Source organism: Neopsephotus bourkii, unplaced genomic scaffold, assembly GCF_033783945.1.
Source record: "Neopsephotus bourkii isolate Nb327-2 ecotype Australia unplaced genomic scaffold, CSIRO-AGI_Nbou_v1 NB_234, whole genome shotgun sequence".
Taxonomy (NCBI): domain Eukaryota; kingdom Metazoa; phylum Chordata; class Aves; order Psittaciformes; family Psittacidae; genus Neopsephotus; species Neopsephotus bourkii.
Window position 1 is genome coordinate 18776982 of NW_026900744.1, and position 14546 is coordinate 18791527.

The 14546-nt window shown below is 40.6% G+C and overlaps 1 protein-coding gene across 4 annotated transcripts in view; it reads left to right on the top strand.

Moving 5' to 3' along the window:
* The window catches only part of RGL1 (ral guanine nucleotide dissociation stimulator like 1), a 68647-nt gene that overhangs the window by 15679 nt on the left and 38422 nt on the right, over window positions 1-14546 (top strand). For all 4 annotated transcript variants that reach the window (XM_061345703.1, XM_061345704.1, XM_061345705.1 and 1 more), the window contains one exon: window positions 3743-3951. In XM_061345703.1, coding sequence (XP_061201687.1) covers window positions 3743-3951 — 209 coding nt within the window. The remainder of the gene's footprint in view (window positions 1-3742; window positions 3952-14546) is intronic.

The following is a 14546-nucleotide window of genomic DNA, read 5'->3' on the forward strand; positions in this document are numbered from 1 at the left end:
GTTTGGAGGAACGTTTTAGTCTGAATGTGTTTCAGTCTGCATGGAACTCTCATGTTTCAGCAAGAGCTGTATACGTGAGTAATGTTTTGCGCTGCATAGCTGCAAGATGATTGTCAGAGGGTGCCCCTTTTAAGGTCCAGCATTGCAGAGAATTAGTACAGCTATTAAAATTACCCTAGATCATCAGTACCTGCACAGCCTCAAAAAACAAGGACTTACAAGATTGTACCTCAGTTCAACCTCTCTACGTTTGCTTTTGAAAGATGCTGTCTATCTGGTTGGAAGGTATTTGCTCATTAGTTACACTTGCAGATTATCAAAGCTATCATATGTTGCCTGAAAAATCAAAATAATACTGTTTAAAAATATGAAATAACTCTGACTCTAAAATGTCATATCTGTTTGTTTATGGTTAGCCTTGTGCAGGGCCAAGAAAATCTTACTGAAGCCCTGAGATGTTGGGGTCTGACATCTTTGTTAGACTTCTGGACATGTTGAAGAAGATGAACAGAAGGTGCTGGAGAGCCTTTTCTGTTATTCTGATGCACAAAACGGTGTAAAAGTTCTGGTGGCGTTAGTTGGTACCATGTAACAGTGATCACCGTGTGCCACTGTCAAAGCTTGCAAAGAGCTTTAGGAACATCTTTTGATAGTAGTATTCCTCTGAGTAGACAGCACAAAAGCAAGCATTAAAACTCGCTTGCCTTTGGGTAGCCTGGTTATGTCAGTGAAGAGATGGCCTCTTGATTAAATCCAGATAGCGCAGTTTCCTGCTAGCATGCTAACTCAGCCCACAATGTCTTATTCTGAAAGTCTGTTACTGACCTCATCTGCCAAGTCCTTTTTCGTTTTAAACTTACAGGCAGAATTGCTAAAATAATACAAATAATCCCTAAAAACGTCCTAAAATGATTTCTAGCAGTTTAACTGACAAAACTCAGTTTTAGATTTTGAGAATTTGGGATTGTTTTTTGTTTTGCCCTCTTAAAAAAAAAAAAAAGTATTTTTTAAACATTCTCCCAACATGATGTCTTGGGGAAGTTGCAGTGTTGCAATTAATGGAAAATATTGTGCATATGTCAATCTTGGAAGCAGATTCTGCCCTTGTTTGGTACAGTCACGTAAGTGAATGAGAGTGTTTTTTTACACTCATTGAGTAGCAGATGGTTGTAAGTCAATACACTGTGAGTGGGACAATCTGTTGGAAAGAACATTAATAGTTAAGTACAGTGGTGTTGACTTTCTTCCCTGTTTGAAAGCGGTTGTGTTCTCTAACTAGTAATACAAAAATATATTTTAATTTTAAGATGAAAAGTCAGCGATGCAGTGGTTCTTTCGGGGTTTTTTGGTCTTTTTTTTTTTTTTCCAATCAGGTTTTGCTTAGGGAAAATTTGAGTGGAGAAGATGTATAGTGGTAGTAGCAATATATCCTTTTAGTATTTCTGTAATGGTGGTGTTATATATGTTCCAGATACACCTTTAAGTCAAGTATGTAACAGATTATACACTTCTGAAACAGCTTTCCAATCCATGGAACAATATTTTGCAAGTTATCCTGGTGAAATTGGATTCTTTTCCTGTGGGGTTGCACTGGGGTAACAGTGGGGTTTGGTGCAGTAGCACCGTGCATTGCCTTGCCTATTTGTAAAAGGCATTAATGGGTTCATGACACAAGGCCAAGTTAGTTTGCGATTTCAGAGTCAAACAGATGTAAATCAGCAGTGCTTCCAGAATTTGTCTTACATCTTGCACATGAGCTTGCTTTCCCTTTATCAGGTGGTGTGTTTCTGTAGCTGTGGGGTGAACAAGGGTGGGCAATGAGTCTGGGTTAAACTTGACCCAACCAAGTGAAATGAAAGGCTGTGTTCTGGCTTGGCCACTTTCTAAGCCCAGTTTGCTGTAGCAGGTGGGCAGAAAAAGGCCTCTGGGCATAGCTTGTTTCAGTGACTTCACTGAAAAATGTCATTTTACAGTTGACATGTTGTTGCAAATTTCCTAGGACCTTTGCCTACGTACTGTGTCTACACTCTTTACGGTCTTTTTACGGGGCCTTGTGTCTTGATCCTACAAGATGTTCCTGCTCTTCCAGGGCTTCCTACAGAGACAGAGGCACTTCTCTGCCAAAAAAACGCCTGTACCCAGGCCCACTTATTGTTAGAAAGTCAAGAACATTGAGGGATACTGATACTATTCCTGGTTTTTTTTTCCCTGTCTAGTTTTTGGAGGGTGTATTTGTTAAATGCAGAGAGCAGGTTGTATTTTAATGACTAAGGTAGACTGCTGTGTGTTCATACCCAATGCAAGTTTATTTCCTGTAGTATTTTTCTACTGATATATTTAACCTAAAAAGATTTCAGTTGTTTTTTTTTGCCACAGTCTTGAAATATTTAATGATCGTCTGATTTTCCCTTTGCATAATGCCACTAATCATAGCTAGGTACAAGGCTTGCCTTAAAATACCTTCTAAACTCAGTAAATGTGGATACTTCAAAAATATATTTAATTCTTTAAGGTGACCTTTCAATAGTTCATTTACATAAATTGTGGTGATGTCTGGGGATTTTTGAAAGCGTTTTTCTTTTCTCTTGTGATTGCAGATGCTTGAATAGGCTCATGCCATTTCCTTCTCTGGAGGAAAAGGTCCTTTTTCTAACTGGAGTTGCATTGGTGCTAGTGATATGTGATCATAGTGATTAAATAGTGATTATTCATGCCACGTATTTGTATCAAGGCAAAAGCACAGATGCATCACAGCATATTTTCCTCAAGCTGACGATGTAGTACTAAACAGGAACAGTGGGAGGGGAACTGCACACCTTCCCCGTGCTGCCTCTGTGGAGTTCAGACTTTCCTACATCAGTGGTCTGAAAATTCCTTCCCAGAGACAGCTAACTCAAAAGGTAGAGAGGAGTTTTCTGTTAGGCTGCTCTTGTTGATGTTTTCATTTACAACCCCATTTTTGAAGCTTTTTTATCACATCTACTTAACAAATAAGTATTTAAACTACTCACAAAAATCATCTTCGGAACTGCCTCTAAATAGTGGTAGAATTTAAGGGAATGTTTCTAGCTGCTTCAGACTTAAAGCAGGATGTAGGCATTCAAACCAACTGCTGTTTAAAAAGCAGACACACCCCCAACACCAGACCCTAGATTTGTTGACAAATACTGTATCTACTGGAGACTGTGGTAGAAAATGGAAATGTTATAATGGCAGGTTTGCAAGATGACTTTGAGAAACTCCTTGCAAAAGTATGACGAAATGTTTCGCATCCAGATGTGTTCATGACCTTACGTTTTGTCTAGTGACCCAAAGTTGGTATTTTCGGCAAGGGAATCACAAATGCCAATGCTATGTTTGTGGTCAGTTTTCATGTTTATTCAGAAGTTAAGTGAGACACTGGATTACCACTGTTGTTCCCTCCAGTAATACTATTCTTTGTGGGATAATGGATATTAGTTTAGAAACTAATATATGATAGGATCAGAAAATAACTTGATAGCAGTCAGGCTATAAAGTCTTATGTGGAGCATGTCAGAGAAGTATCTTAAAGATAAACTTACTAAAAGTCTCCGTTATTTGATAGAGCATTTGGTGTTTGGAGAGCCAAAATAATGTAGTAATTAAAGATGTACTATTCCTGTGAAAAGATGGAATTTAATCTGTGTTTCATTGTGAAAGCCTTGTCAGGGATCTGGCTTGTGTCTGATTGTTGTGTTTTGGGTTTTTTTCGACTTTGTAGGTTGAAGAAGACCAGTTACCTCCAGAACACACTGTCAGCCAGTATGAAACATGCAAGATCAGGACAATAAAAGCTGGAACTTTGGAGAAACTTGTGGAGAACCTTCTGACAGCTTTTGGAGATAATGATTTCACCTACATCAGTATCTTTCTCTCGACATACAGAGCTTTTGCTTCTGCTAAGGAAGTACTGGAACTTCTCCTTGACAGGTAAGAGCCAGTATAATGAAAACTAAGCCATTGTTTACATGACAGGGGGATGCTGTCAGGCATTCCATATGAACTTAATAACCTGATGGACAGATGTCAATAATACTGCAAATTCCACAATTTCCACATACACATGAAGTGCGTAAAGGCATGTTGCCCACATTGCAAGTCTCATTAAAGCATAGTTGCCAGGTCAAACGTGTGCTGTGTCTGTTAAGAAACCAAACTGGAACTGACACAAGACAATTAATATTGTTTCCTCCCCCCAAAAAAACTGACCCAGAATGCATGGGCTGTAAAGCCCAAAAGAATCTGGAACAGCTACTTATGTTTTGCTGGTTACTGATATTTCCAGACCTAATTCTGCTTTTGGGGGCTGCTGATGTTCAACAAGGATTGTACAGCCATAAGCAAGATTTCACTATACCCTTCTATTACTTCACATGAACATGCAGTCATAATTTTTTAAAGACATATAAGAACTGCTTACTGTTCATTGGTGTTTAAGAGCAGCATAATAACTCACAGGTTTTAACCTTGGCCCTCCCCACTAGGCAGATAAGGAACCAAGGCATAGGTAAGTTATCTGTGCTCTTCTTTTGTATTCGAAAAGCAGTATAGTACTTCTTGCTCTAAATGAATGTCTTGTGGCTCAGTTCATAGCAGTGTTGAAATGCCTAGCTGCCAGGCCTGCTGTGGTTGCTCAAGTGTAGCAACTTCACAGTCATGGAAGAAGTCAGATGACGAAAGAGCAGCCATCCTGGTGAGCAGACTACAGTGAGGTTTACTACTGTGAGCTTTACCTGTCAGTCCTTACCAATTCAGATGCAGAACATGAGGAGCAATAAAAATTGCATATATGGAAGAACATAAAAATGTTGAGGAATTCCTTCTTTCGGGTGGGTAATTCTTTCTATGCCTTCAGCTTTGGATTCTAAATATTTGACATACGTATCTTTGAAGACTAAAATAGGAAAGGACATCAAGTTTGTGTGGATTCTGTTAACTTCAGAGAGGAGCTGACTTGCCAAGTGATAGTGTGCCATGAGATCTCTTGCTGCCTAAGCATGTTGATTGCCAAGGAGAATCCAAGAGCTGTATGCACAGTGACTTTCAGCCAGTAATGTTTCATGGATGATTTATTTTACTTACTTTCATTAAGATACTGTTTTAAATGAAGAATTCTGAATGAATAAAATTTGCATCTTTTGCAAGGATGCTTTGCCCCAAGCGGCTATTTTCAATATCGTTCCCCTAACAGTGCGATTTTTCTGGCTCTGTATTGGTGGGTTGCCAGACTGCTCATCTGTGGTTCTTCTGTGTTAATTGATGTGTGTCTGGGGAAATTTTCTTCCTGTAAATTTTCTTTTCTGTGACACCTCGCAAAGAGCTCCGATAATGTGAATCAGTCAGTCAAAGGTGGCTCTGAACAGGACCGTACACAGGAAGCTTTCCAATTAAAGGCACTTAAGTAGTCTTAAGACAACGAATTCTGTCTTAAAGTACATTCATATATCCCCTTTAGATGCCAGGAAGCATATTTATGGGCATTCCCCAGCATGGCCAACACAAGTTTTGATTTTTAGTAGTTCCATTCTTACTTTCCCTCTTATTGAGGTACCTCAGGAATGCAAACAAATGTCCCACCCGAGACTGCGACTTCATTTTAAAACTCGCTGTCCAAACATGCCTAGAACTTTTTGCAACAGACCCCACCATGACGACACTCTACTGTCAACAGATAATAATGAAAAAGAGTGAGAGGAATACACTACGATGTAAATATTTAGGAGGAGGGAGCATACTGAGGTAAAGCGGGAGTAGGTTTTTAAGTCACAGGGACAGTTTTGGAATTCCACCTAAGTTTTCACATGTCCATACTTTTACACTTTTATATCTGGTTGGTTTTTGCTGTTCTTAGGAGGCAGAAGACTGTTAGGCAAAGAGCAATTCCGATGTCCCACTTACTTAATTTGTATGATTACAAAAGATCCCATGCATCTGAAAAGCAAGTTTAGAATCTAGTATTAAATCTCTTAAGCTGCGTAAACACCAAAGTGCTGGTTTTGGAGAAAAGTTCTTGGTGCTGGAAGCTGTTTTGAGTCCTTGGTGGTGGGCTGGCTCTTTGGTTGTTTCAAAGCCCCTGGTAAGGATCAGGAAAGGGTTCTTGCAGCTGTTGGGCTGGTTTGTTCTGTGTGCTTCTGCACAGAGGACTTTGTGTGTCCTGTGTATAACGGGATAGGTGGTTATTTTATGTGCAAGTATCTGGAGCTCTTGGTTGCCTCACCTGGTTGGATTCAGTAGGTGCTCATAGGGATTCACTAGCCCTTAAAATGTTCAAACTCTGATAGGCTGTACTGTCCTAAGGATAATGAAGAAGTCACTTGGGATTCTTGCTTTTGCACTGAAATTTGTAGAGTCCTCTAGATAAACTGTTCTGTTTTCTTCCCGTATTTTTCCCTAGTAAAAAGGATCATAGCAAGCTAAAAATAGAAATGTACAAAATTAATAAAACATTGAAATTATAAAATCAGATAATCAAAGATCAGGAATTTGAGAGGTGGAGAAACTCAAGGTCTTTATGAAATTCATCATGTGCTTTAATTTCTGTATTGTTTTCTTGGAAAGTATGTATTAATAGGATTATAAAAGCAGCCTGGAGAAAGTACTCGTTCTCTCAGAATCATTGGTCATGAGACACTTAAACTCTCTGGCTCCTGTGAAAATGCCAGCTCTGTGCAGTAAAGGTTTCCGTAAATTGTATAGCTGTTGCAATTTAGCTCAATTAACTCTGCAATTAAGTTCTTTATATTTTCATATCTAGGAATTTCATCTGTCATATTACAACTGGATTGCAGCACAAAAGAAATGGCAAGTCTGACTTGAGTCTTACTCAACTCTCAGGAGTTTATCAGAGGAGAGAAAACCAGCCTTAATTGGAAAACAAATTATGCAGGCAGGGCTAACTGAGCTTTGAAATATTTGAATAAGCCAGTTTAAAAGGGATTTCATTTGAGCATTCAAGGAGGAATTAACAGGAAAATAGGTGTCCTTTTCTAAAGCTGATGTCCTTGCTTTTCACTGCATTGTTGGCTGGTGATTGAGGGAAAGGATCTTGGGCCAGACTTGTGCACTGCTGAGTCCTTGTGGTCTTCAAGAGGTTGCATTCCCATCGTATTGGATTTTGGTAATGTGCTGGCATGGTAGAAGCCCTGCTTTAAGGAGGGATATCCTCTTGTAGTTGGCTTTGAAGGTAGGAAGGGAGAACAAGGGAAGTTTGAATACTGCAGTTCTGCTTCAAACAGATAGCCTAAATGATATTTATAGCAACATTTCAGGTAAGTTTTGGTAGTCTGGTTGTTTAGGACAGCAGCAAGTTTGGAGCATATTTGGCTCAAAGTCAGCCTTGCCTTCCTGATGTTGCTTTAAAGAGGTGAAAATGTCAGAAGAGGGCAAGAAAGCAGAAGGGAAAAGGCTCCACAGAACAGAACTCTCCTTTCTGAGCCCAGTTGTAATCTTGCTGGCTTGTGTGCCTCTCAAAACAAGTATAATATCTCCCTCAGCCGAAGGGCACACAGGCTTCCTGACCTTCTCACCATTACCCCAGCCTTTTACAATGAATGATAGAATCCACAGGAAATCCTAGGAGGTGTCACCACTTCCTTCCCCTCTCACAAATCTTAGGAGCACAGCGTGTAAGAATCCATGGATGTTTATCTTGGCTTTTTGAAGATCATGGATAATCTAGAATTTTATGACTTGGGACAAAATCTAGATGAAATTTAAGATATAAAAGTTAGAATGATTTACACACAGCTGTGGAATATGGGCTTGTGAAGAAAAGCAGATGTTACAAGGGAAAATAAAACAAAATAATTGGATAGTAGTTGAATTTAACTAGCTTAGTTTTCGTCTCTACATTAGTTCAGAGTAAGTAGCATTTTTGCAATATTGGTACTTGTTAATGGTAACAGTACAGAGACTAAAGTGGGTGTCAGTGCATAATCTGTGTTTTATAGGTACTTGTATTTTGTTTTCCAGTTAAGTAAAAAAGTAATGAAAAGGGAATTTATTTAAAACAAAAGACAAAACAAAACAACAACAAAAAAACCTCAAAAAACAAGTAAGATTTTGGCATTAGTTGTCAATGTTAGTTTCATGTGAAGAGCTTGAGCCCTGTTTCTTATTCTCTGTAACTATGGATTATCGAGTAAGGTAATGGCCGTTACGAATGGCAATGCTGAGCTCTTGTTTGGTTCAAGGGAGAGCAGTGATGTGGCCAGATCAAGAAAGGCCCTTTGGATTTTTCACAAGTGAGCAGCTCCTTGGCACAGAGTAGGAGAGAAAAGCATCTGCATCTCCCAGGTGTAGGACATTTCTTTTGCAGGAATTGACACATTGACATAGGCTCTTTAGAAAAGACAGGCCCGGCAGATGGGGAGGGGATGTTGCCATTTATGTTTGCGTTAGGCTGGAGAGTATGGAACTCTGTCTGGCATCAGGTGAGCAGTCAAAAGTTTGTGGGTCAGGGTCAAAGGGAGAACAGCAATAGGGGACATCACTGTGGGGATCTGTTACAAACCGCCTGATCAGGAGGACTCTGTGAATGAAGTGCTCTATAGACAGATAGGAACAGCCTCATGTTCACCGGCCCTTGTCCTCATGGGGGGTTTCAACCATGCTGGTATCTGTTGGAGGGACAGTACGGCCCAGCACAAGCAATCCAGGAGGTTCCTCGATTGTGTGGAAGACAACTTCCTGCTGCAAGTAATAGAGGAGCTGACAAGGAGAGGTGCCATGCTTGACCTCGTGCTCACCAACAGGGAGGGTCTGGTTGGGAATGTGGTGGGCCAGGGCTGCCTTGGCTGTAGCGATCATGAGGTGGTCAAGTATGAGATCATCAGGACAGTGAGAAAGGGCACGCAGTGTGCTCACTGCCCTGGATTTCAAGAGAGCAGACTTTGGCCTCTTCAGGATCCTGCTTAGTAAGGTTCCATGGGATATAGCCCTAGAGGGCAGGGGGGCCCAAAGCTGTTGGCTGATATTCAAGGATCACCTGCTACCTACTAGCCAACCATATCCTGGGCTGCATCAAAAGAAGCATGACCAGCAGTTCGAAGGAGGTGATCCTGCCCCTCTGCTCTGCTCTGTGAGACCTCACTTGGAGTGTTGTGCGCAGTTTTGGTGTCCTCAACATAAAAAGGACATGGAACTGTTGGAACAAGTCCAGAGGAGGGCCACAAGGGTTATCAGGGACTGGAGCACCTCCTGCATAAAGATAGACTGAGCAAGTTGGGGCTGTTCAGCCCGGAGAAGAGAAGGCTGCGTGAAGGCCCCATAGCATCCTTCCTGTATCTGAAGGGGGCCTGTAGGGATGCTGGGGAGGGGCTCTTCAGTAGGGACTGTAGTGATAGGACAAGCGGTAATGGGTTAAAACTTAAACAGGGGAAGTTTAGATTGGGTATAAGGAGGAAGCTCTTTATTGTGAGGGTGGTGAGGCACTGGAATAGGTTGCCCAGGGAGGTTGTGAATGCTCCATCCCTGGCGGTGTTTAAAGCCAGGTTGGACAGAGCCTTGGGTGATATGGTTTAGTGTGAGGTGTCCCTGCCCATGGCAGAGGGGTTGAAACCCCGTGATCTTAATGTCCTTTCCAAGCCTAACTATTTTATGATTCTATAACAAACTTCTTCCAAAATTTATGTGTGGAAGCTGGGTAGCCCTTAAGTGCACTGCATTCAGTTTATTTCGGATTTACTGTGGATACTCCCCATACTGAGAGTGCTGCGGGATTGTCTGATGTATGTATTAGAGATACACAAACCCAGATTAGACAGTGAGAGTCCTGGGTCTCTTTGCAATAGTGTCCTGGGAAATCTGGATATATTGTACCCTAATTATGTGGGGTATGTGTTGGTCATTTGATGCTTTGTCTGCAGAGTATCCTATCCAAGCAGTGCAAGCATTAACAGGTTAACTAAATCTGATGCAGGAAAACATTCTGTCTGAATAAGGTGATATGATCTTCCCTGAGTGACAGGGGCAAGTAAAACTCAGATGCTGTACTTACGAGAAACTGAAGTGTTAGGGCGGAAAAAATGAACTTTTAACAGGTTTGAATAATGCAGAATCATGTTTGTTTTCATTAAGTCAGCCCACGCTGTGGTGAGGTTTTGTGAAATCTTATGGGCAAAGCGTTTTGCTGGCGTGGGCCTTACTCTGTTAATAAACTGTAATCTGTCCTGTGAGCGCGTGAGGCTCTGCAGCCAGAGGTGGCTCCTAGGCAGCCTTTCTGAGCTGCATGCTGTGTTCTTCATTTCCTGCATGGCTGCAGAGGAGTTGGTAGTTTTCTCTTTTCCCGTGTGTCTCTTTCGTCTGTCCTACCACACGTTGCTTACATTGCCTTTACTCCTCTTCACATTACATTGGAAAGCAGGAGGAACTCCTCCCAAAGCCAAGCACACGTGGCTTTGTTTTTTTCACAATAGGAATCGTACAGTTGTGCAGTGCTAGTCCTTGCAGCGTTTTTTACTCCCACAGCCCATGCTGGTACAGTTATCACAGAAATGCATGATTTCTCAGTAACTTCTAACACTTCTTGGAGATTGTGAATAAATCTGTAAATCTGTTTGGTTTTGGGGAGGCTGATTGTTTTTTTCTTTCTGGTTTTTCTTCCACACCCCCCCCCCCCCCCGACTTCAAATGAAGCTTGAAGGTTTTGCTTTTATTAAATTTGAGACTGAGCCCTTGTTCATTCTTTTGTCTGGATTCAGCCTATAAAGGTTTTCTTTTAACATAGAATAGAAGTTGGACTAAACAAAATCTTGAGCGTAAGCTGGTATGTTTAAAAATGAGGAGGATGACTTGTATTTTCAAAGCTATTTAAGAGTAATTGGACGTCCGCATCCCTTTGGTATTCATGGAAGTTTGGCCTCTAAATGCAGCAGACAGCTTTGAGAACCTGCCAGGTCTTTAACGCTGTATATTCTGATATTTTCTCTTTGTTTTGTGGAAGTGGGCAGTGATATTTAAAAAAAGAAAATGTTGTTGGCATTTTGATGTGAAAACTCTCAGTGGAAGTTCCTGAAGAGAGGAAAAGGAGGCCAGCTCTTCCTGCCCCTGGCAGTGAGGGTACAGCACCATGCGCAGTGCCACTGGGTGTGCTGTGGAATTAACCACTCACAAGCGTAGTGGAAGCCAAAGATGTTCAGTTGTCCAGATGAGAGCAGAAGCAGGCTAAATTCTTGTCTTATGTCTTTTATTTTGTCCTAGTGATCATGTTCCTTGCAAAGACACTTAAAAGTGGGGCTGTGCTGGACTTGGCACAGTTGCAGATAAAGTGTCAACTAGTCCGTATTTCAAGGCGTTTACAGAGGAGGGAGTTGATATTGTTTAATGGAAGATCTAAAGCTGGATAATGACAGCAAAAAAAAAAAAGCAAGTTAGTTTTACATTTACAGTTCATTCCTTTTGCTTGGAGAATGGCTCTATAGAGGGGAAATGGAGGCGATAATGAAGGCAGAGAGGGGACATTGAAGGGATGCATCCTTTGGTGGCAGAACCACACTTTTTGGAACAGGTGCTTTGTATGGCACTTGTCTCACTGTTGCTGTAATATCTGATCTTTCCTCTGTTGTATATCACGTGGTTTGTCAGCTGAAAAAGTTATTTCATTTCCATTATTCTATGTGTGTATAATTCAAAGTACCTCATGATTCTTGCTGAGTATCTGTACTTCCAAGTTGTTTGTTTCAATGCTTACAAGCCTTATTTAGGGCTTTGTTTGGGGATTTTTGACAAGAACAACCTTTCTGTATTATTTTTGAGTTATTCAGAAAGTATTTTCCTCCCTGTGCTTCACTTCCCTCTTAAAAGAGGTGCAGGGATGTGCTTTGTACTGTTTTTTAGTATTTAAATATTCAGTACTGCCCATTACATTCTGGTCTCATTTGCTTAGTCATTCTTTTTGAGTAGCCTATAACTTCCCAAACACCAAGCAAGGCTGAAAAGTTCTGTGGACTACAGGATCCTTTTGTTTCCCATGTCTCTTTCTGTATGCAAAGCATTCATACAAGGCTGGCTATTGAATGGCTCTTTGTCCAGGACCCAGTGAGAACAGAGCAGTTGAAGTCTGCAGAAACACTGTTCTTTACATCAGATGTGTCTAACTCCTCCTAATCTGTATTTAATGACCTGTTTTTCATGCAGAGTTCTTTCGATGAGAGGCAGAGGTTTACATCTGGCAGTATAACAAAGCATTATGTACTTCTCCAGTTTTGCACAGAAAAGTGACTGCCCTTTATTACTGTGTTAGGAATTTATATATAAAAATCAGCGTGTATCTCTCTAGTGACATTTAAATGTAAATGCCTAAAGTTTTTTGAATACATATTTTATATTTCATACATAACCAGGACAGTGATATTGTGAGTCATTGCAATAAATTTTGGAATTTAAATTTAATTTTTATTCAAAAACTGAAGCTGTCCTTGCATATTTCTCCCAGTAGGGGGAAAAATGTCTTTTATCTTTTTCTTGGCTAAGATTTATTTTAGTCATCTTACTTAGCAGACAGCAGTGGAGAGTGAAATCCTTGCCCTTTAGCAACAGGACAGGAGCAGCCTTCATAGCATGTAATGTACGTTATATCAGCAGCATGTCTCAGTTCTGTCCTGGGTGATCTTCACTGAGGTGGTGTCAGCATAATTCTCTAAAAATCCCCTTATGCTCTTTTTGTATCGTCTTGATAAGGTAGGTTACCTCATGTTACAGTATTTGGAAAAGCAGAACAACTTACAGGTCTGCAACAGCAAATACTGAAACCAGTGGAGTTAAATCTAATAAAAATAGGTTAAGCTTTACACTGCAGCTTAGCAAAGTGTCAGGAGTATTGTTCTTAGGACCCCTCTGACTTACTGCATCGTTGCAGTAAAGCAGTAGAAAGTATCTCAGGTAGTTAATTGCATTTACTTTGAATTGCAAACACTAGTAAATTAGCTTTTAGGATATAAGTGACAGCCTGGAGAGGCCAGGTAGGATTAAGCAGTGAATTCTGGCATAGCCAAGAGTCAGAAGGAAGGTATCTGTTCAATTTTACAGCTTCAGTAGTGCTGATCCCAGTAAAAGGAGCATGGGCAGGGTGTGAAATTGCTTGGGAGAATGTGGAAGAAAGCACAGAGGCTATTGATGCACCAAAAAAATTCAGAGCAAGATTGACATCTGTTCTTGTACCAAGCAGTGGTTCCTCTGTGAATGCTCTTGTTGTGATTCACTGTGACCACCAAGGGATCGAGGTGTTATTCAGCATGTTTGAAAGTGGATTCTTACTTTATTGTCAGTTTAGCTAAGCATATTTTTATTCAGATGTTTGGATTAGCTCTGTGAAATCTCAGTGGCAAAATAGGTTATCCTGTACATACATCAATTTATAAGGATGCATTTTAAGAAGTCCTTAAAACCTACTCTCATACAGGGGCTGTCTTAAAGGACCAGCAGGATTGTTTCAGGATGACTGAGAAGAATGTGGGCACTTCAGAGCATATGTTTGCAAGTTTTTGCACATGATACACTTCCCCCCCCCCCCGCCCCCTCCCCCAATGATGACATTTCCAAAACAAATAATTCTTGGAACAAAATAATTTTTGTTATGTCTACCTACAATGTAGTTGGAGATTCAAGATCTGGTTTTAAATGAGCTGTTTCAGATAATGCAAGTGGTTTTAGCACAATACTCAAGGCTAAGTAAGCCCAAGTTGACATCCTTATGACTGTGGCTATGTTGCTCCTTTCAGACTTGTTTTCCTTTATTAGTTTGGGTTTACTTTACAGTGCACTCTTATAATATACAAACCATTGATCTTCTCTGCCTCAGCTTCCCCATCACAGTGGATATGTCCAACATTAAGACCTTGTCATAAGACTGTTGAAACCTATGTTCTTATTTTGAAGTCTTGTGAGTTCTGAGATTGTTAGCCATAGCAGGGCAGATTATCAATATGAGGGTGGTGGATGGCGGTGCTAAAACTTGTTCTTTACAGTTCAGCAAATCTGGCGGCGAGAGCTTGAATTCAGTTACACTAGTTGACTTTCTCTACAGATCTGGGGTTCTTGCATACGAAGCTTTACTTCAGACTGATATTCTAGAGGAGCATAAAACTACCACATTTTTGTCATTTGAAATACTTTGGATGAATTTGTGCCAGTTCTCACATGAACCTTCAGGGCAGAAACTGACAGGCCACTATGTTTTCTCTATCTGATGTTACTAGGATGTTGTAGCACAAATTCTTGTTCTCTTGCCTATTCAGATTAATCACAGGTGCCTGACACAGTTAGTTGAGCACAGAATGTGTAAAATCAGTTTGCCTTAATCTCTTCTATGTGTAATTGTCTGCCTTCATTAAAGCTGCTTCTAAGGAATCATGAAATTATTTATGGAGATGTGTATCTGAAACAATGGGCACTCCCATTGAAAATGAAATACATAATACTGCTTTCAAGGCACATGCACTTCCTATAAGGTAAGAGATTTTGCTTCGTGCTGTTGGAGTTGAGTGTATGGTTTCCTCTTCCCAGTGGCATTTTCACAGTGCCAGGGG